At 44.7% G+C, this 23,170-nt stretch overlaps 1 protein-coding gene across 4 annotated transcripts in view; it reads right to left on the reverse strand.

Annotated features, from left to right (window-relative positions):
- Positions 1-364: 364 nt before the first annotated feature.
- The window catches only part of Mtr (5-methyltetrahydrofolate-homocysteine methyltransferase), a 77,158-nt gene continuing 54,352 nt past the window's right edge, over positions 365-23,170 (reverse strand). For 3 of the 4 annotated variants that reach the window (XM_021180294.2, XM_021180295.2, XM_029468371.1), the window contains exons 23-33: positions 22,234-22,301; positions 21,663-21,783; positions 17,434-17,515; positions 16,242-16,340; positions 15,117-15,192; positions 12,468-12,623; positions 10,861-11,057; positions 7,410-7,610; positions 6,546-6,738; positions 5,286-5,398; positions 368-4,757 (exon numbers count right to left, since the gene is read on the reverse strand). In XM_021180294.2, coding sequence (XP_021035953.1) covers positions 4,671-4,757; positions 5,286-5,398; positions 6,546-6,738; positions 7,410-7,610; positions 10,861-11,057; positions 12,468-12,623; positions 15,117-15,192; positions 16,242-16,340; positions 17,434-17,515; positions 21,663-21,783; positions 22,234-22,301 — 1,393 coding nt within the window. In that variant the 3' untranslated portion in view covers positions 368-4,670. Of the gene's footprint in view, positions 4,758-5,285; positions 5,399-6,545; positions 6,739-7,409; positions 7,611-10,860; positions 11,058-12,467; positions 12,624-15,116; positions 15,193-16,241; positions 16,341-17,433; positions 17,516-21,662; positions 21,784-22,233; positions 22,302-23,170 lie in introns of all 4 variants that reach the window. The other variant, XM_029468372.1, reaches the window with a different exon arrangement.

The raw sequence follows: 23,170 nt of genomic DNA on the forward strand, positions 1-23,170 counted from the left end.
GGGCTTCAAAGCACAAATGGGATCCGAGGCTCTGCAGGCCTTTACTGAGCACCAAACACCATGTTTGACGATATACACACAGCAGGTGGACTAGGTTCTAAAGCCGCACTTCAGTCTGGTCACATTCCATCTTTCCCAAACTCCCCTCTGCTCCCCTCATCTCTTAGCATATGGTAGCACCCCCCACATCCACCAAGCTAGGCTCTGAGAGATGTTAGGTGTGTAAATGCATCCCTCTTGCCCAGCTACCTTCATCCCTGCTCTTCTGACTAGAATGTTCCCTTCTTCCAGAAGTGTGTTTGAGCATATGAAGTCATCATACCAGATTTAAGAATACCATTTCACTTTTTCTTTATTGGTTAAAATATATTAAATACACATATTTAAAATGTACAAAAATGCTGTATGTAGTCAACAGCCATAACCCTCCCACCTAAAAACTAAAGTAGCTATTCACAATTCACTTGTGTGCTCTTCTCTGGCACCTTTTAATCCCCCACCCCACAAGGCTATCTATCACTAAACTTAATTTGGGGATTTCTGTGACCTTTTAAGTTTTTATCACACATGTAACTATCATATACATTCTTTGATCTCATTTACTTTTGAGCTCAATGAAAACAGCATCATGCCATTAAGTAGACTCAAGAGACTTGCTTTGCCCCTATTTCCTGTGATTCACCTTTATTGCCAAGTGTGGCTGTAGTTCACTCAATTTTACTGCATCATGGTATCTTATAAAACCACTCTCCCATGGACAGAACTTTAGTTATTCCTGTTACAGGTCTGATTATACTGCCATGACCAAAATGTAAGACATGGCTGAACATGCTTGGAGTTCTGGCCTTGTTCACAACTGCGAAGTGTGTGACTGTTCTCCAGCACTGATATGTAACATGCATGTGACTACTTACATATCTGAAATTGTGGGCCACACTCTTGCAAATGTCATAGATGTGAACCCGAATCTCACACGTCTCATCACCACAGAACATCTGTTTACCAGCCTCATGAGAAAGCCTTTCTCTCTTCTGTATTTTTCAAAATAGGAAATTTCTATACATTCTAGCGACTAATCCCTTACTAGTTACTTAAAAGAAAAAGTCTTCTCACCTAAGTCACTCACCTGCTTAGCAAAGGCCTTTGGTTTGGGTGGCACTGATGTAGCCATTTCTGTACTGCACCTGACACTATTTCTGCAGTAAAATTTGGTGTACTGTCAGACGAATTCCCTGAATCTTTCTTCATCTTCAGCAACCTCTAGCCAGTTTTGATCCTTTGCTCTCCACATGAATTATCTGCTTATCTTCGTCATGACATCAGTTGGTGTAACTGCTGGAAATGTTTGACTTTATGGTTCACTTTGGAAAGATCTGGCATCTATATGTAACCTTTAATGCTTCTATGTACTGTCCCTCATCTGTTCCTTTCCTGCTGCTCCATCTCAGTTCTTCAGGTCCTAAACCGAATCAACCAGGACCTTCCCTGAATACTTCCACCACCAGCCTATCACATTTTTGAGCTAACTATTCTAAAAACGGACAGTATCGGGTGAGCCTTCAATCTGCTGATTTGGTGGGACCAATTAGTCTTTCTACTGGAGAGCAGATGAGACACATAGAAGCAAGGTTTGGGACACTTCACTGTGAAACGCCTTGTGTACTCCTTCAGGAGCTGGGGTGGCAACCTTATGAAGGAACAAGGATTAAGGATGGAGGATCCTGGAGGACCATAGATGAGATCAACCTCTGAAACAACAGGCTGGGAGAGCAACTAACACAGGATGTAAGACTTGAAGTAGGTAGAAGACAAAACTTAAGAAAAAAAAATATAGTTGAGAAATGACCATAGAGGCTAATAAAAAACTTGTCCTAAGGAAGGGGATAAGAGAAAGCAACCCTCTCGGAAGGCCTCTAGTGCTGATAATTACAAAGTCATCAGTGGTAAGAGATGAGAGACATACCTCCCTGGACTCCACTGAATTAAGTGAGAGCATAAGAAAAATAAGTGGTACATGAAAGAAGCACAATGTGTGTGAGGAGTGCACACATGAGAGAATCACCTAGAAAGAGTTAGTCCCATGTGTGCTTACTATGAATGGAGGGGAACTGCTAGAGAAATAGCTCAAAGGAGGAAGAGTTACCAAGACTACAATCCCTAGGCCCTAGTACCAGCCACTGGTAGCAGAGCAAGCAGCAAAATGAAGAAAACGCCTTTGGAGTTGGTTCTCTTCTACCATGTGGGTCCCAGAGCACAAACCAGGCCAGGTTTGGCAGCCTGTGCATTTACTCACTAAGCCTTCCTGCTGGTCCTGTTTTTGGTTTTGGAGAGGCTATGAAACTCAGGTGGCCTGCTACTCATGCAAATCTTCCTGCCTCAACTTCCCAAATCCTGTGATTACAGACAAGGGTAGCACTTCTGGTTACATTCAATTCTAAACTGGGGGGGGGGGGTGCAGCCCTAATGGATATGCAAGCCTCAAGTGTGAATGAGTTCATGTCAAAATCTCAGACGCCAACAGTGAGGGCACATGCTAGGTGCATGCAATCTCATACACCAGGGCCCCGTTTAGAACGTTAGTCTTTGAGCCCAGCTTCTCTGGAATACTTAAAATAAATGAAGAAGGATGCTTTCGAGTTTTCTTTTATATTTCTTAGTATCTATATACCTACCTAAACATGCAAGGAAAAGGAAAAAGGGAGAAGAGAGAGGAGGACAGAAGAAGAAGACTAGGAGGAAGATGATGAAAAAGATGACGGGGATGACATAGGTCATGGGATCAGATCAACGACATATTTGGGGAGCCAGCTGAAAGAATGGCAAGGAAATAAGAAGACTTAGTAACTCTTCAAATGAGATACAGTAAACTATATGCCAGTTATTCTTTCTCACAGATGAATGTTCCAAAGCCTAAAGAACATATCTGCCATGGAAATACGTCCTGAAATGAAGAGACTCAGGCCAGTGAGTCCCATTTACAATTTAGGACAAGTCAAAGATGCCTTAAAGAAAAGTAGACAATTCTTTTCACTCTAAGGACCAGTGATACAAAAATAAGCTTGGAAAGATTACAGACATACAGGATTGTCATTAGCCAACTATCATTTTCTTCCTTTCACCTCCAAATACACCAGGGAGCGGGTTTGGTGTAAGTGGCTTGGGACAACATATGAGGCAAGGAAGGAGTCTGTCTCACACACGATCAGTCCTGATGGTATGGATAACACTTGAGAGGTGGCTTCTCTTTCTCTGTCAGTGTAAACTGGAAGTTGGGGTTCTAATCCCAGGAGATCAGTCACACTCCATACATACTCCCCTACTCTCCCTCCCCCCTTAACCTCTCTCTCATTCTTCCTGTGAGTACCTGCGGGGCTAAGACTACAGAGCTCTACAGAACCCCCACTTATTAAAGATCTGTGTGTATCAGAACCATCTCCACCATAATCCTGTTTAAACCTCACCCCAATGACACAGACTGACACGACTGTTCTCGTTTTTCAGATGAGCAGTGTGGGGACGTCTCAGCACTTGGCTTCTGTCACACAGCAGCTACACAGAAAAGTTAAAGTCTGAGTCCGTGCCTTCAGAGCCTGTGCTCTGAGCAATTTCTCCAGAAACATCAAAAACCAAGACAACGTAGTATATCTAAAATATAAGTGGTTGGAGCCAAGTGCAGACAAAGAGTTGAGTGGCTTTAAGTCACCCCTTGGTCCACTCTGCACAGGACATCAGGACTCAGCTAACAACCGTTCAATTCTGAGAGCAGCAGATGTGAAATGCCTTTGGGAGTCACTTTCTCTCTTCCATTTCCCACCTCAGAGCAAGGAACTGTGAAACTACAACAGACAAGAAACCTTGGAGAATAAGACAGTGATAACAGTTCCAGTCCGTCTGTCCAGCAAGCACTGAGCCTGCCTCTGCCACAGAGTTGTACACCCGCTTAGTCACACCTCAGAAGTGAGGTGTTACAGGAAGTGAGGTGTTACAGGAAGTGAGGTGTTACAGGAAGTGAGGTGTTACAGGAAGTGAGGTGTTACAGGANGAAGTGAGGTGTTACAGGAAGTGAGGTGTTACAGGAAGTGAGGTGTTACAGGAAGTGAGGTGTTACAGGAAGTGAGGTGTTACAGGAGAAAAGAGAGGAATACTTTTCTCCCTGCCCAAGTCCTTTGCTGAAACCACTTGGATTGAAATGTCACATTTCTCATGGTGATACTTTGCTCCAGGGTTACGTTTCTCTATATATTCTCCTATTCAACTTATTTTCAGAATCATTTTTAATATATGAGGCAGCCAATAAAAACAGACAAACAAAAAACTAAACCAAACCAAACCATACCAACCAACTAACCGACAGACAGACAGACAAACCCAGGAACAAATGCCTTCCTGGGTCGAGGGCCCAGGAACACCATGAGCCTTGGCACTTTGTTGCTTCTCATTTAAGATCCCTGGAAAAGTGTTTCTTTTCCAGGACCCTAGAGGTCTGCTCTACATCGCAGTCAACCAGCCTCTCACAGCAGCAGGGCAGAGGGCAGGGCAGGGCAGGGCAGGGCAGGGCAAAGGCGCTTTTGTTGTTATTTCTAAGGCACACTGGATTATACGCCCTGAGGTCAGCAAACATAAAAGTTTAAAAGGAAAACAGGAACGAGTAAAGGAGTGTGAGAGAGAGGTCAGTCTGTGTCATAGCCCAGAATGGGACCAAGCCATTTCTCCACCTCGGCCACTGGCATGTTCTTCCTCAAGGCATAATCCTCCGTCTGCAAAAGACACAGAAAGAAGCGTCTCGTTAAACCGAAGTGCTACGATTGTCTGGCCTGAGTTTCTACAGTTTTAGCAATAAACACTGAGTACCTGAAATATCTTGTCTTAATAGCAAACTACTGAGCTAAACAGAGACAGAACATTTTCTGTATGCTTACTTGCCTGTTCTTGAGGTAGAAAACATGTGGTGAGTATTCGCTGCTTAGTGGCTGGTAGGGTGTGTGTGTGTGTGTGTGTGTGTGTGTGTGTGTGTGTGTGTGTGTAAAGAGGGAAGATAAAATCATGGGAAGAATCAGGGTAACGGGCTGAAATTAAATTAAGACATAACTGGACTGAGTTTATTTATGAAATCAAATTAGACACAAGATGGGATGAACTGACATACACACACACACACACACACACACACACATATACACACACACATATACACACACACACGCCACAGTATCACTTTATTTTCATTTTAAATAGATCCTACGGGTCCATCTAAAGACAGTTATGCAGAGAAGCCTCATACTTACCTGATCTTTGGAAATTTTCCCCACAGCAAAATATTTGGCCTTTACATTGGAGAAGTACAGCCCTGACACTGCTGAAGCGGGTGCCATTGCCAAGGATTCTGTCAGCCTGATGCCTGAAGAGAACCACAGGACCCATCAGTGCCTGGGCAGGGGACTAATGACTCTGAATAAGCAGCAAGGAAACTCATGCCTTCTTACAAAGACGCAGTAAGATCACAGTCTTGCCAGGTGGAAAACCAAATTCAAGACATGCATATTACACCCAGTGGAAGCAAGCCTGGGAAAGACTTTCATCCTTCCCCAGCTACCTGTGATCAGGGTTAGAGGCTCCGATTTGTCCCTAAGCCTGAGCCTTCTCAGGCAGGACTGCTAACCCTGGAAGTGACAGAATCGCCCACAGCTCCCCACTGACTGTTGTTAAGTCAGTGACTGCAGAAATGAAGCAGCAGCCCACAAAAGCACTGAGGAGTCCTCAGGACTGTTAATCTGCACCAGTCACTCTGTGGACAAAAACAAAGGCCAAATACATTCTAATATGTTCTAAAAATCTCCAGCTAGCTCAGAGGGAATGGGACCTGCACCCAGACGCTGCGACTCCTTGAGTGGTTCCTGCAGACCCAGATCCAGTGCCACTCGCACTTCCTTCCTCTGATACGGATTCAACTTCACCAGCTTGGACAGCTAACTTTGATTAGTTCCACTGGGTCTGTGATTCACCCCGAGTCCTCTTACTGCACAAGCTATGCAGTAAGGATGGGACAACGCACAGCTTCAGAACAATGGCGACCCTGAACCACGGACGAAGACGCTGCTGTCTCAAGAGTGCACAGGTCGACTTTCAGTTTTCAACCCTGAGACTCAACCCACAGAGAAGGTGGAGGGGAATGATGACTGCAGAGGAGCACAGATGCTAGTGACAAGTGCAGGGAGTTGGGAAGGGCTATGGGAGGCTGGCGGCTGACAAGACAGAGGCTACTGTACCAAGAACAGAAAACTAGGACAGGAAAGGCAGGGGGGAGAAAAGGGAACACAGTAAATCCCCAACCAGGATGGGGCAGGAGTAAATAGTTTAAACTGCTAAGTCTGAAATAGTTAAGAAAAAATACGGTGTTGCAATTTTGAAGTAAAAAGCCAGATCAGATCCACCTGAGAAAGAATGGGATGAGCGATGACTTCATCCTAAGCTCTCCCACTTTGTAAGAACTTTAACTGTATATGTCTTTGGTGAGTGCATGCGCTCAGTGAGCGGTCCCCACATACCTGTGGCCTGCTCAATGCTGGCCAGTCTCCACATGGTAAGCTTCTCAGTATGGTCAGGCTGGCTGGGGTAACCAGGAGCTGGCCGGATGCCCTCATATCGGAGTCTGTGCAAGTCTGGGACGCCCAACTGCTCACTCCCAGAGTAGGCCCACAGTTCTCGGCGAACTCTCTCATGGAGCTCCTCTGCAAAGGCCTGTGAACACAGAAGAGAGGAGGCACAACCCATCAGAAGCAGCCTGCGGCCTCCAGCCTTGCATCACAGTGGCACCGAACTGCTTTCCACCCCTGACCATGGTCAGGAAAAACTCTGCACTTTCATTAGGGGCTCACTCTGAGTGCTAAGCCACTGTATTTAGGAATCTGAGAATTCTAGACTATTTTTCTGAAGTCAACGGGACCACGGCTTCACCAGAAGAGCACTAGGACCGTAGAGCTATATTCTCAATGGCCCGCTGAGAAGAAAGGGGACAGGACCTCCCGCAGTCTGGGCTCCCCCAACTCACATACAGCAAGATAACTCTACAAAAGTTGCCAACACTAGAGAGAAGGATTCTGAAGAAGAAATTTGACTTTAATTCTGGAAGTTATCAATAAATGTATCACAAGAATTAAAGGAAGACTAATTCAGAAATAAGGTTAAGCCTCTAGGGGCAACAACCAACTAATGCAGCAATGAAGGTTTCTCTTTGCTCAAAAGATGACACATAAGTGGCATTTGGGAGATACAGGATTTTAAAATGTAAGTCACGTTAAATCCAGAGGCATGTAGCTCAAGTAAGTAGAGACTCTAATGGCTGCTAGGTTTTCTGACCCTGTCATGGGAGCTCTAACATCTAGACTCGCCAACATCTACCCAACGTTTACCTCTGCCAGCCTGTCGCCCAGCGCCTTCACCATGATGCTGCTGTAGTCATCTCCATCATCCTCATAGGCCTTACTCAGCTCTTCCACCCCAAAGCAGGCAACAGCAAACAGACCCAAGTAGTCACAGACACCAGAATGCAGAGGTGCAATGAAGTCTGAGAGGCAGTGGTAGGGGTCTGTACTAGAAGAGTCCTTCTCAGCCTGAAAATCCAAGCATTAAGCAGAGAAGCCATTAGCATCTACTGTATTCCACTCTATAAATGAAATGAGATTTTTTAAAAAATATATGACATGATGCAGCATATGTAATCAGGAAACTTGCTCATTTATACACTGACCAAACACTTCTGAATACCTGCAGGCACTGTTGTCAATTCAGAGCAGGTTTGAAATGAGCCTGATAGATGTATAGCCTTCAGTGTGCATCACCAGATGAAGTTTAACAAACTGCTGCAGTAAAGAGCCTCCAGCGAGGCGTTGTCTTATCCTCTACTATTTTATTCTTAGCTGGTAACTGACCCTTCCCTGCTTTGAAGCTAACAAATAAGGTCTTATACATATTGCAGCCAATTAAAAGTTAAAGGACATGCATGTTATGTATTCACTAATAAGTAAATATTAGACAAAAATCATACAGAATACACAAGATACAGTCCACAGAATTCAAAAGGCTCAAAAGCTGAAGTGCCCAAGTGAGGATGTCTCAGTCCCACTTGGGAGAGAGAAAAAAGCAATCACATGTGGGGAGGGAGGGAGGGAGGGACTTGGGAGGGAAAGTGGATGGGAAGGGGGTAACCTGATCTGGTATTGGCTGAGGGAAAAGGACTGAAGCCCTGAAGCCTGCAGAAAGAATGGAAACAGGCAATCTCAGGAAATAGGAGGTTGGGGGACCTCCAGAGTGCACCAGAGACCTGGGAGGTGAGAGACTCCCAGGACTCACAGGGAGGGACTTTTGACGAAATGCCCGGCAGCAGGGAGATGGAACTTATAGAGCCCACCTCCAGCAGGAAGACAGGACATCAAGTGAGGGATGGGGTTGCCACCCCACAGTCACATCTCTGACCCATAATTGTTTCTGTCTGAAAGAATTACAGGGATGGAAATGGAGAGGAGCCTGAGGAAAAGAAGGTCCAGTGACAAGCCCAAAATGAGATCCAGGTCAAGGGGAGGTCCCAAGGCCTGACAATATTTCTGAGGCTATGGAGAGCTCATAAAAAGGGACCTATCATGGCTGCCCTCTGAAAGACCCAACAAGCAGCTGAAAGAGTCAGATGCAGACATTTGCACCCAACCAATGGACAGAAGCAGCTGACCCCTGTTGTTGAATTAGGGAAAGGCTGAAAGGAGCTGAGGAGAAGGGCGATCCTGTAGAAGGACCAGCAGTCTTAATTTGAACCCCAGAGATCTCTCAAACATTGGATCACCAAACAGACAGCATACACAAGCTGATATGATGCCCCCAACACACATATAGTAGAGGATTTCAGGGTCTGTGTTCATTCAGAGATGATGCACCTAACCCTCAAGAAACTGGAGGCCCAAGGGAGTTTAGAGGTCAGATGGGATGGAGAGTGGGGGCATCCATGTGGAGACAGGGTGGGGTAGGGAGGAGGTGTGGGATGTGGAGTAGTCGGAGGGTGGGAGGGGAGAGGTAGGGAATGGAATATGGAATGTAAAAAATGAATTACAAATAAAATTAAATTTAAAAAAGTTAGTAGCTGATAACTAGTATTTCCTAAATATTTACTTAACGTTGTTCTTTATAGGGTACTAATTTAGCTCTCAGCAATCCCATGAAAAGGGACCCACAAGCTCCATTTCACATGCAAGAAGTCTGAGACATAAAGTTTGACCCCAGAGGCTCAGCCAGTGGCAGGATCCAGGAACAACACCAGTGTTCCATTAGGTCCTAGAGACAAATGCTCCTAGATACATGCTACTGCTCTAGACTGATCAATTAAATCATACAGGCCACCCAAAATCATCTCTGCCATTTGACAGACATGAAAGCAAAGACAGCTGACCCCAGGCAAAGAATGAGCAAGTGGCTGCAGGTCAGAACATATCTGATAAAAACTCGCACCAGTGTCGCAGAGCTCGGGGACAGAGGTGAATGGAGAGCCCACTTCCTAGAGGTACTCTATTGTTCTGTAACTTAGAAAATAAAATAAAAAAGCAAGAGAGGGACACAGAGCTACTATACAGCACAAAACAGACAGGCCACTGGTCCCACTGTGCCTTAGAAGAGATGGCCATCAGAGCTACACTGAACAAAAGGTTCCCACTCAGAGTAATGAGGTGCTCCGCTACAATTTTCTAGTGCCTAGCCTAGCAGGCAATATGTGTCCATGGTCCAATTCCCCTCTCTTGGGACTACTAAAAGGGTGAACCAAGAATCCATTGTAGCAATGCCCTTATGCAGCGCGTCCAGACTTCCCCCACACAACAGTATTTAGTTCACTCTGAAAGTGAAAAGACAGCAGAGAGAAGCCAAGGACTGGAGGATGAAAGAATGGGCCCAGCAGAGGTCCCTGGCCTTCACTACCAGTCAAAGGAAAGCTCCCCATTCCCTAGCAAGAGCCAGAGCTCAGCGCTGGAACTGCCTGCTCTATCCTGCGGTGTCTGCACCTGAGCACACAGAGTAAAGCTTTAACTGTTCTCACATAACTCATGATAGTATTAAGGCCCAAATTTAAGAATTCCCTCTGATGTTATTACTAAAACCCTGCCATTATGAACTCCATTATGATAAAAGGCAATACTACCAATTTTAAATTACTAAAAATGTTAGCAAAACTAAAAAAAAGTAACACTGCAAATTATTAAATTCTAGCTCCACTTCTTGACTGAGGCAATTGTGTCTCTAGCAGCTAGAGTCCTTGCTTGGCAACGTAAGGCAAAAACAAAAACCAGAGGCTGTGCACTGCGGAGACCAGCTACAAAGAGAAGCAGAGCCAGGGTGCACTAAGTGTGCTTGTCTCTGCATGCAAAGCTCACTGGGTGCCAGCTCCCTCTGCCCATGTTCCGTCCTCTGCGAAACAGAGACGTAAGCTGCCCCACACAGCACTATGTGGCGGGTCTCACTCCCTCTTCAGTGGATATCTGAGACGGTAAGCCACATGTCAGTCTTGAGTAGCAGACTCAGGTGAAAAGCAATTGTTGGGTTCCTGCCTCCTGGTTTCAAGAGCTAAGGGGACTGAAAGGCTGAGAGCATGAGTATGACAGCTCGGCTAACAGAACTATCCTTTGTCTCTCTGCAGACACTACAGCGAATCCCTACACCCATGCTGGAGTCTTCTCTCCATCCTCACAAAGGCCTATGGAGGACTGTTTGGATGAAGTGAGACAGATAAATGAAAGGCTCCGATTCCTTAATTCCCACTGACATTTAGTGTAGTTTGCAAACCTGAAAGTCAAAGCAATGCCCTTGCTGTCCACACACATTGCATACCTGCTGCCTCAGTCCATAGAAGGTGGCTATGGGCTCAGCGGCCTGGGGCACCACCCCCTCTGCATACAGGTGGATGTCATCCTGGACGCTCTGTGCTGGCCAGAATCCAACCACACCCCTGGCCTGCAGTTTCTTTTGACTAATCAGTATGTTCAGCATATTCTGAGCATCATTGTATACCTTTCTGGCTTCTTCACCTATTAAAAATATATAAGAATGTATTTAAAGATGCCAATAGTAATCTGCAAATAACAAAACACTGCCACTTCTCCTTCCCCACAAAGACTGTCGAGTTTACCATGGGCACAGCCTGAAGCAGAGTACAGAGTACATAGTGGGTCCATGAAATGAGCCCTCACAGTGGGCCTCCTCTAGCTCAATGTGTTTATATTTTCCCATTTAGTAGAATCCTGAGGCTAAATCCATGGCACCTCTTGTCAAAAACGAAGGCAAGAACTGATACTCCACATACAACCCCATTAACTTTCCAGTGATATTTGGTCGAGACAGGGTCAACAGCCAAGTGTGGCCCAAATCCTCTGACATGGTGTTGGTGCTGTACCTGGAAGGTTTCAGCATCTGCAATGGTAGGCACTCTCCTTCCTGATGTTCTACCGTCTCTGGGACACTCTCCTTCAGTTCCCATTAGCTCTCAGTGGGCAACGCTGCCCTGCCCTGCCTGTGTGAAGTACAGTCCTACACTCCCTTCACAGCTTGCCTGTGGTGAGCACACGGACAGTACAGTAAGAAGCCACTCGCCCAAGCCTTTGACTGCCCGTAAGCATCCTAACATGCCCAGGACCCTCTCGAAGCTGGCAAGTGTCTGGTTCCCGGGACTCTCTCCATCGAATCTAATGGTTCAGCAGGATGCCTCCTCCCATGCTGCTCTGCTGTGGCATCTTCATGCTGTGATTCCAAGTCTCTAGGTTCCTGGGTGGGGGTGAGCTACCCATGACAACCGAGGGGAACAATTTACTGATTTATTCGTTTCTCTTCTTTATAACATCAAGTCTCCCTCCTTCCTTGAGTGTTCTGGACTCCCCACGTGGACACTTGCATCCAAAGCTTCTCACTTTCCTTCTCTGAAATATCCTTTTTTTCTGGTTCCTATCCCTATACCCAGGCTCACCAACCCCATGGAATCTTCAATAACATTTCAAGTACCACCACTTCCAGGAAGCCCACTCTAATCTCCTGTTGGAAGTCTAGCCCCTCTTCTTATGTGAGTGGGATCCCAGGCAGAGCCCTTAGCAAGAGTCGAGCATCAGCCCAGAACAAACCTAGTACTGTCAGCTCCACTGTAGCCAATCAGGTACTAAATCACAAGGAATCTCCTTTTTTATTTTTATTTTTTTTGCCTCCCTGCCATGCAGAGACCAGTGTGTAACTGACGTCAGTAAGCACATTTATTTGAAGAATATGTTAATAAAAGGGCACATTTACCTGACATGATAAGGGCAAGCAAACACTGAAATGCGCGTGTGAAAGCTGAGTGGTGAGTCATGTGGAAGCAGCTGTATCCTGTACAAACTAAACACTTAGTGCCTCCCCTCAAACCACTCAGAACACAACACATCGTGAACACCAGGCAGGCCGGACTTACTAACCTACTGTTTTGTCATTAAATATCTTGGGAAATCCTCGATTCGGGTACTTGCCCCGGAGCTGCCAGACGTCAAAGAAAGGCTTCCAGTCAATGTAGTCCACCAGCTTTTGCAGGTTGTAGTCCTCAAAGACCTGGGTCCCAATAAACGTGGGCTTCACTAGAGGAGAGAGGCACAGCTGTCAGCACTGGCACAGCAGCTGGGAGAGCACTCACACCAACTCACACTGAGGTGTCCTTCCCGGCTCCTCACTCCCACACCTGCTTCCCTCCTGTCACCCGTAGGAGTTGTCTTACCAAGAACAGAACTCTCAATTACTGTGGAGAAGGAATTTTCCCATGCAGCTGACTGACTGCTGGAAACTTCCCTCCACCCTTCTAGCCCCACCATAGCCAAGAAAAAAGGAAGCCTTGAGTTCATCCCTGAGCATACAGACGGTCAGAGTGTTAAAGACCACTGCAGAAGGGCTTGTGTAGTACACTACTCATATCAGGTTTACTAACATGAACCAACAGCCTTGCCTGCACAACATTCTCTCTCCTCTCTCTCTCTCTCTCTCTCTCTCTCTCTCTCTCACACACACACACACACACACACACACACACACACAGTGTAGGGACATATACTGAAATGAGTTCCCTACTCTGCAGGGGAGGGACAAATACAGGACCTCCACTATGAATAAATACCTGATTTTTTTTTTTTTTTTAAAAAAGGGAGTCATGAGTCATTTCTTAGATTGTATAATGGAAGTAGAAGGGTGTTTAGAAATTGTCCTTTATATCCAAGCCTCAAACATACCATCACATACATGATTCTGGGGCCTCTATAGGCAGACTGTGCTCCAGCCATTTCAGGACACCAAGGACAAAATGCCACATGGATACTGGGCCAGAGGCCAAGGTACCAGTGCTACTGCCAACTCTGAATGGCCATGTCTCCCTGTGACTAGGGATCTGAGGACTGGCTGTTCCACTGTTAGCAGCTGCTCTGAAGAACACCGGCCTCTCAGGAAGCAAGGGGAGAGCGGAGGAGCTCTTAACTGGAATCTCTGCCTTCCTGCACCGCAGTGACTCTTCCCATCTGTTCTGCCATCTCCCCATGTTTCACGACTGCCCCTCTTTTTAACCACCATTGAACAGCTTTGCTAACAAAGTCTGTATAGTCTTCTTAGGAGAGAAACTGAAGAGAGACCACTGACATTCCAGACTTAAAGAGGCCTCTTGTTACAGGGAAGCAGTGACCTGCAGCTGTGGAGCTGCCGAGGGCAGGGCTATACTTGATCAAGCTTCATGCCCAGAATCCTGGGGTTGCTTCAGGCTCTTCTTCCCAAGGACTAGAGAGAGAAAGCTGTCCTTTTTAGGGTTTCATGTCCTATAGCTCCCTGAAGATAACTGGAATAGCCTCAAAACATGGGAAGGCCATACCTTGAGACCCCACATCCTTCAGGCAGTAAGGTAGATAGAGCCTAGTGATGCATCATATGGGGTTAAAATAGGCAATCCAAGAAGTAGCTCCACCACTACCAGGAGCCACAGCCCTTTTAGGATTGTCAACTTGCCCCGATGCCTCTAGACCAACTTTTAGAGTAAAGATAAACAGCAAGTAAAGACCCACAGCATGGACTCTGCTCTAGTGATTTCTAGGTCTTCAAAGGTTTTCATATTAGTATCTAATTTTACCCTTTGAACATTTCCTTAAAGTAACCCCCCTTTACACAACAGAGCTTGTAAAAATGCAGAAGACAGACACTCAAGGTCACAACAGTGAATCAGAGCCAGGAGCCAAGTAGGGATAAGCACTCGGGCCTCCAGCTCCCAATCTGGCACTCTTTCCACTAAACCACACTGAACCCAGCAGGAATGAAATTAGAACTGAGCACACCTACATTTGCAATTTCATCTCTCAACTCTGCTGAGCATGTGTAGAACACAGATGTCATGAGCACTGAAAGCTGATTTCAGACATTACCTTGAAAATACGGATTCTGCTAACAGAACCCCCTTTCACCCTGTCTTGGTTTTGCATTTGTATCTCATGTCTCTCTGAGCCTGTCAAAACATCTTACGCATATTATTCCCTTGTGAACACCTATGTGAGGTAAGAAAAGTAGCTAGGAATAAAACAGGAAGAAACCACATAACAGAAATTAAAAGGGAAGCATCCAGGGACAGAACAAGAAAGTGAGAAGGGATCCAGCTGTGCTGCAGAGTTTCTCAAGACCTGCAAGTGCAAAGCCATTCTATATTTCAGACATTGCAAGCCAAGTCTTTGGACTGCATGCAACTCAGGTCAGTTGAGAAGGCCCACTCAAGCACAGCACAGGCTACAGAAGATAAACCCGATACTAGAAACCTGACAATCATTCCAGTTACTATCTGAAATTCCCTTCTCTTCAGTTAAAATGGACACAATAACCATGCTTGTTACAGAGTCATCCAAGGACTCAGTATACTATGGTGAATCCATCTCACAACACTGGTGGCACTCAGTAAATCTGCCTATCTACTTTCTTTTCCATTGATGGGGTGGCTCATATGACACACAACTGAGAAGTTCTCACTGCAGGCTCCTTTGTAGCCAAGCACTGAAACACGTCCTAGACACTGTCAGTTATCACACTTAGCTGTTTGTCCAGCAGCAGCCACAGACCTGGATGAGGTTCAGACAGCCAATCAATGTGGAGACCATGTTTTCTGGCTTGACTTAGGGGTAAGTATTTTCTCTCCTGTTGAAGAAAATAGAATCACTTGGCTTTTCTATCTCTACAATGAAAACATGGCCGCGAAAGCCGATGTAGAAGCTTTTGCAAATGAGACAAATAACCAAATAAACAAAACAGAGCCCTTTTAAAAGAAAATCCCTACCCTTTCCCACCCACTGTGGCTTCACACTGCCACTAGAAGAGGAGACAGTAAAGAGTGGCACGTGTTTACTAGCTCCACATTGTGGTTCTAAGTCTGACCCTGCAGACTCGACCAGCTCTTTCAGGACACAAGTCAGTCTTGGAGTTAGCTGCCCCACCATAATGACCCTGAGGATCAGACCCAAAGAACTGTCAGCTGTAGGCAACTGCAAGGAGAGTGGGAAGAAGGCATCAGCAGCACCAGGGGCTGCTATTCATTCTCTCGTTTGTATCCTAGCAACTCTCCTAATGTCCCACACAAAGATGGAAGGCAGACCACCATGACTTCAAGAGAGTAATTATGGAGTTCCCGAAGCCTAGAAGGGACATTATTCTGAATGGCAGAAAACCTTGGGCCAGTAAGGAGAGCAGAGGTTTGTGAGTGTCTGGTTAATGCTCTATTTTCCTCCATTTTCCCCTCAAGCACGAGTCTGAGGATACCATTTTGGGATGATCTAGCTCCCATCTCTGGGATGTCAGTAAGCTCTTTCCCATCGGCCTGGTGTCTGGCATGGAGCCTAACACCCACTCAAGACCCGGAATGTTTGGCTCAAGACAGAAAAATAAAATTCTCAAGTGTTTCAAGACATAGTCTTGGTGGGTAGCCCAGGCTGGCTTCAAAGTCATGATCCTCTTGCCCCATCTAAGTGCTGGGTATAAGTAGGTCCATACCCTCCTTAAAATGCATTAGAACTACCAAAAACAAAACAACAACAACAAAAAACCCACTCAGGACTATAGATACCAAAGAACTCAGATCTGAGCTAGGAAATAGACCTCTTCAGAGGACTTCTCAAAACAGTCAACAAAGCCTATGAAAAACCATGAATCACTGTGATCTGAAATGAGCAAGACCTGCTTTTATCACTTACTTTGAGAGACTCATAGTGGTCCTGTCTAATATCTTCATACTCTTCCAGTATTTCTTCAAAGTAGTCATCTTTCAGATTTTCATCTAACAGCTGAGAACACTGAAATGTAAGATAAAGTTCAACAAGCATGAGGCAGCAAAGGAAGATAAACACCACAGAGGCTAGGGAGGTGGGTCGGCAGACAAGGATGCTTGCTGCCAGCTCGATGACCTCACTTTAATCCCTAGGACCCACGGTACAAGAAGAGAACTAGTTCCTACAAGTTGTCTCTGACCTCCATACACACTGTGACACTGCACTACCATGACCACCCCGTGATACACTCAAGTCAGTATAACCATGATTACTGTATAAATTCCACATATACTCCATGTAATAAATACACAGATCTGAAATTTTTCCTTTGAGAAGATAGCTCAGAAACTGTGGTCACTGTCATCCAGTCTGCATGATGTTCCTAGAGTCTCCCAGATAGATTATCAGCTCCTTCAGTAGATTTCTTCTCCTTCAAAAGTCTCTGTTGTTGGCAAATCATGTGCTTTTATTGAAAACTACAAATGTGATTAAGGACAGAAGGGACTGCTTAGCTCTTTTCTATCTTACACTGAGTTTCTAGGTGAATAACTTGGAAACTGAAGGACCGTGTGGTCTCTCAGATGTCGCCCAGCTGTTGTAGCCTCTTATTCAGCAAACACATGAGAATGACAATCAGGATTTATCAGAGGACAAGGGAAAGACACCTAGGCAAGGATTTTGTTAAGTTCATTAAGAAACTACCTATTACTCTGGATTTTGAATATCTTTTCTAATTTCTGGTTAAGTCAGCTGGCCCTATCAATTTCTTATATCCAAAAGAAGGTCATTTTACATTCCAGTTAATTCTAGCAATAGTCAAAGAGATCAACTCATATTTGTAGATTAAAGGCATCTGACAGCCTGGTCAGCTGTAGAAGTACAAGGTGTCTCGGTGCATCCTTCAGCTGCTGCTCACTCCTGTCAGCGTGCCTGAGAAAGCACTCCATGTGCTAGCAGGGCAGACACTGCAGCGATGGCACACCATCAATTCTAGCCTGCTCTTTCACATTTCTTTAGTAAAACTGGCCAAAATAAAATGGATCTTGAGTGATAGCTCTTAATGCTTTGTTCTCTCTTTACAGCACATTTAAAATAAAAGGAAGGCTCCCACACTCACCACCACCACACTCTTGGATGCATCTAGGACGTGGATCACAGGCGCGCTGTACCGTGGTGCAATTTTAACTGCTGTGTGGGTTCTGAAAATCAGGGTCAAGAAGGAAAGCACATCCATCAGCACGGACAGCTCCTTGCTCAGAACCATTAGAGACAAGGTCTCTACAGTGTCTTAAGAGAGACTTCAAGGTACTCACTTACAAGCACTGAACTTCACATTTCTCTTAGAAACTAACAATGACTTCTCCCATCCTGACATGGAAAAACAGGGTGAGATGAGATGAATTGATAGGCCTAGGTTCCAAGGGAGTCTGACAAAATGAGAAGGGTTTGTTCACAGTTATCTGCCAGGCCTGCTTGAGCAAAGGGAGGGACCAGTCCCTGGCAGTCACACCCTATGTCATCAAGGTCAAGGCTCTTCCTCCAAATGAGCTGGGAGACCAGCCAGCACTCCAGGGAAGCAGGAACCAGGCAGAAGCCACAGGACACAGATCTGACTGCTGCCTCCTCTTTGAGAGAGACAGCTATACCACTGGCCTCATCGCTAACTTCTAACTGTAAAAAGAAACTCCAGACCTGAAATTCAACAAAAAATAAAACAGAAAGAGGCTAGGGATAAAGCTGAGCAGTACAACTCTTGCTACAATGTAGAAAGCCCTAGGTTCAATCAATCCCTAGTATCACAAAAGTGAATCAATTACTTAAAGCACAGAAGTAACACAATATTTCATACTAACATTTGCTCGGCCCCAAGTTTCTACTGCCAAATTTTAACATATAAATACTAGGAAGAACAACCTTTAATTTTTAAATATCACATTAAACAATTTAAAACATATCACCCTGATTGTGAGGCGCTTAAAGCAATAGTGTAGGCTATGTATAGGCAATTTCATTAAAACATACACAAAACCAAAGTGAGAACTGGACACACACAGCCTCCCTCCAGGGAAGATGATGAAGATGATGAAGCTTACAGAAGCTCACCACACGTTCCCCGATGTGTCCTTCTCCCAAGTCAGGTATTTCCATATTCTTTCCCTCAGCCAAAGTATATCATGGCCTAGTCTAGAGCTAAAGTATTTTTATGTAAATGATGCATAAGTGGTACTTTAACAAGTCTGGTGAGATGGCTCAGCCAGTAAACGTGCTTACTGTACAACCCTGACAACCTAAATTCAATCCCTGGAACCTAAAGGCACCGACTGCTAGGCACTGGCACATAAACTCAGTCCTTTGGACCACAAAGAGAAACCCTTGTTCCCCAAGTTGTCTGACCTCTCCATGCACACCGTGGCGTAGTCACAGTCAAGAAAACCAGCACCACGCCGGGCGTGGTGGCGCACGCCTTTAATCCCAGCACTCGGGAGGCAGAGGCAGGCGGATTTCTGAGTTCGAGGCCAGCCTGGTCTACAAAGTGAGTGCCAGGACAGCCAGGGCTATACAGAGAAACCCTGTCTCGAAAAAAAAAACCAAAAAAAAAAAAAGAAAACCAGCACCACAAGGTTGTCCTCCGACTCCCCTCCCTCTCCCTTGCCCCCCCCCCACATTTTTTAAAAAGCAAGGAGAAAAAATAAAGATGGAGAAATCAAGATGAAATAAGAAGTAAGAACAGCACCTAAAATCCTAAGCTTCCCTATGGAAAGCTTACGGTCAGTGTAAACAGGAAGATAAAATTATTCACCTTACTTCTGAGCAGTTACACACACGCGCACACACACATATACACAAGCACACATACATATACACAAACATGCACACACTCACATACATACATACACACACATACATACATACACACATACATACACATACATACACATACACACACACATATACACATGCACACACACATATATACACATGCATACACACATACGCACACATACACACACGCTCAGAAAATTATCTCTATGGTAGAGCAACATGACTTCGTTAAATTTAAAAAAAAAAGTAATTGCAAAAATTACTTTGTAGTACTTGGCTATACATTAGTTAAATTTAAGGGCTGAATTTCAGAATATATACCTGTGAAGTTCCGCCCATAGCAAGGCCAGATTTCCTTTTGTGGTACCACATGACCCATATTGCAGATAGAGTAACAACTGTTTTTCTCTTCTATAAATACAGGTTTAAAAGGGACACTCCAAGTATATTCCCACCCATCTCTGACCCCTAACATACCTTGTACTCAACTGTCTCAGAAACACAGGTCTGGTTCACGCTACTACTGGAAAAATCATATCTTATCACCCTGAGAAAACAGCATCCTAAAACCATACAAATCCTGAGCTATCATCTGGCAAATGAAGAATTAGGCCCTGTTGAACCCTCAATTACCCGAGAAGCAGCAACCAGGGCCTCAGGAGAGCTTTTTTTTTTTTATTTTTATCTGGTGGTTCTTATAATAAAAAGGACCTCATAGCAAATTTCTGATCTTAATGAAGCAAACTGTGATATAAAAATATTTTAATCATGAATCCAAGGTCCCGGGTACACAACTCCTAATGTAGAAATTTGTTGTATTATATAATCATAACTTTTTAAGCCTTTACTTTGACAGCAATCCACAGGTCCTCCTGCCACTTTCCATACTAAGCAAAAGACCAAGTTAATTTCATAAAGCTCAAGTTATTGATCAGACCTGGTGGTCTAGTCCTGTCATCCAGCTACTTGGAAGCTGAGACAGAAGACGGCAAATTCAAGGCCAGCCTGGGCTAGAGTGAGTTCAGGACTACTCAATTTAGTGAGACCCTGTCTTAAAGTTAAAAAAAAAAGAAAAAGAAAAAGAAAAGAAAAAAGATTATAGGTAAAGAGTGGGCTGGGGACATGGTGTAGCCAGTGAGAGAGATCTTGCCTAGCAAGCAGAAGGCCCTAGGTACAGATTCCAGTACCAAAAGAAAACAAACTCAAATCCTCTTTATCAGTGTTCAATCAGATCCTGTAAGAATAATTCTGCCACTATGCTCGTAAGTAAGCCCCTGGTGGGAAAGAACTCCAGTTTTCTAACGTCAGCAGCAATGGCTGAACTGTCAAGTCACTGCAGTATGAAAAATATCCCTGGGTAAAGATGTAAACATTTAGATGTTTCTAGTCTCCATTCACACTACAAATACTATGATGGCTAAGTCTCTGTGTGAGCTGGGGTGTGCCACACGACACAGTTTGGTACTGCACGGAGTCCAAATGTTGCTCTGAGGATATTTTTTAGATGCAGTAAACACTTAAATCTGTAGACTCAGTATATTATCCTCTATAATATGGTTAACCTCAGCAATCAGCTAAAAAACTTCAGAAAAATATTAGGCAGTCTCATTAAGTCCTGCTTCTGGTACAAAGAACTTCTGTGTGAAGACTGTCCTCAGACGTGGGACAGCAAGAGCAGCCCTCGCGTGATATTCCAGCCTACAGATTACAGACCTTCCACAGCCAATTCCTAAAAATAAATCTCTGACTCTCTGAGAAGTTCTAGAATCTATGACTAGAATTTCATTTTTACACACACAGGAAAAAAACAAAACAAAACGCAAACAAACAAACTTCACACTATGGGACCATCCAGTTCAGCTGGGACCACCTTGTCAACCATCAAGTATCTGTGGTATAAGAAATGCTACAAACACCTAGAGTCTCTCCCCATGACCATGACCATGACCATGACCATGACCATGACCATGACCCCAGGAAGAGCTTCAACGTGTCTCCTCTTTATGCCTTTTATCCTAAGGTTTCCCCAAGTCCTCCTCTCAGGAGCTACTCCTCCGCCTGACTTCTTCATTTTCATTAGTCTATCTCCAAACGCTTACAAGGTTTGAGCACCTTCAAGGGAACTTACAATTACTTAGCCAGACTCCTGCAAGCACCAGCCTTCTGAAAAACAACAAAACAAAACAACAACACCATTTTGCTACTGAGTCTGAGTTCAAGAGGGTTCGGAGTACATTATAATTCTAAGGAGCTTCCTGGAAAAGATAACTGCTAGAAGACAGAATCCAAAACAGGGCAAGTGGAGGGAAACAAAGGAGTTTCCGGTTTGCAGAAGGCTCCAGAAGCCTCCTGACACTTCCCCAAGAAAGGATGGGGAGCTTATGCAACACGGAGACACAATGCTAAGCAACAAATCTCAGCACTGCCTTAAAACCCTGGCAGGTAAGAGAATACACCGTGAGCATAAGGCTGTTCGTGAGCATAAGGCTGTCCGTGAGCATAAGGCTGTTCGTGCCGACTTACCTTGAAGTGGTTGCTCCCCCTATCAACAACGGAATCTTTATAGCCAACCTCTCCATTTCCTTGGCAACAAAAATCATCTCATCCAAGGATGGAGTGATGAGTCCTGACAAGCCAATTATATCTATTGTCAAAAGAGAAAGAAAAATTGGCCAGTGAGAATGAAAAAGAGAGGAAATGAAGTACGACACTTTTTAAAATGTTGTTCTGAAGATCAGAAAACCTAATGTGTCCGTTTCTAATTCTAGGAATTTATCATTTGCTTTGGGTAGCAAAAAGTGTAACTTAAATTTGTAGAAACATATTTGTAACACATTTAAAAAGTCACCCAATAAAAAGCATCTCTAATACATAATTATCTCAGGCTTGACCATAAAAACAACTATACAAGTATTTTCCTCTAAGAAGCCGGCCCGCAGACGCTCACTCACACACCTCCTTCAAGCCCCAACAGCCTGCACTGGAGCCTGCTTGACGTTCCTCAGACCCCACAAGGGCTCAGCTTTCCCATTCCCCCATCTAGACTCAGGAGAGTGATGCTGAATGCTATGCCCAGAGGACTGTGGCACAGTACCTGCTTTGTGGTCCAGAGCAGCTTGAAGTATCTTATCACAGGGAGTCATGACTCCTAAATCAATAACTCTGAGGCAAAACATAAGATGTGAGAAAATTAACAAGAGCCCATGAGAGACAAAGTTGAACTAAACATTTTAATTTCAGCCACCAAATGCTGCCCTCATGAAAACTGAAGCCACACTAATCGAAGGTCATCCACAGCAGTTGTTTTTTAAGGGAGAATAATATTCTATAGTATGAATACACTACATGCTACAGCTTAGATTTGAACTCTCTAAAGGCCAGTGTTCTGAAGGCTGTTTTCCGGGATGGCATTTTTATTTACTGTTATACTTATGTTTTAAAGCAGGACCCCCCACTTTTTCACAGGTATTATGAGGATTCTACCTGACATTTCTCATCATGATATGCTGTGTTGCCACAGGACCAAAAACAACAGAGCCAATAAGAGGCTGAAATGTCTAAAATTGTAAGCTGAGATAAACCTTTTTACAGTGACAGAGCATTGATGGACCCACTGTATTCGTTTCCCCGTTCATCTATGGACGGACCCTTGCGTGGTTTCCACTTTGTCGTGACTGTCACCTCAACTCTGTGTCACAAGGACGACTCACAAAGGGATCGGATAAGGCAAGGCCCCATCACTCAGTTAACTGGCAGAAGAGTTGGAAAGTGCATCAGAAACTAACATAAAATCTACTACCTTATCTATTCAGGTCAAAAAGTGTGCTGGTGGGAGCCAGTAGGGAGGATGAGCAGGAAGAAGTGAGTCCCTGCACATATAGAGCAGCTGCTGGGCAGAACTTGTACTTATGGCAAAGGCAGGAAGAGAGAGTGTGACTCAGAGACATCACCAAGAGAGGTCAGCAAGGCTCAAAGAGAAAGACAACTCTGGGTGGGCACACATGAGCTGGAGAGCAAGCACTGAGACAGAC

The sequence above is a fragment of the Mus caroli genome, chromosome 13, assembly GCF_900094665.2.
Source record: "Mus caroli chromosome 13, CAROLI_EIJ_v1.1, whole genome shotgun sequence".
Lineage (NCBI taxonomy): Eukaryota > Metazoa > Chordata > Mammalia > Rodentia > Muridae > Mus > Mus caroli.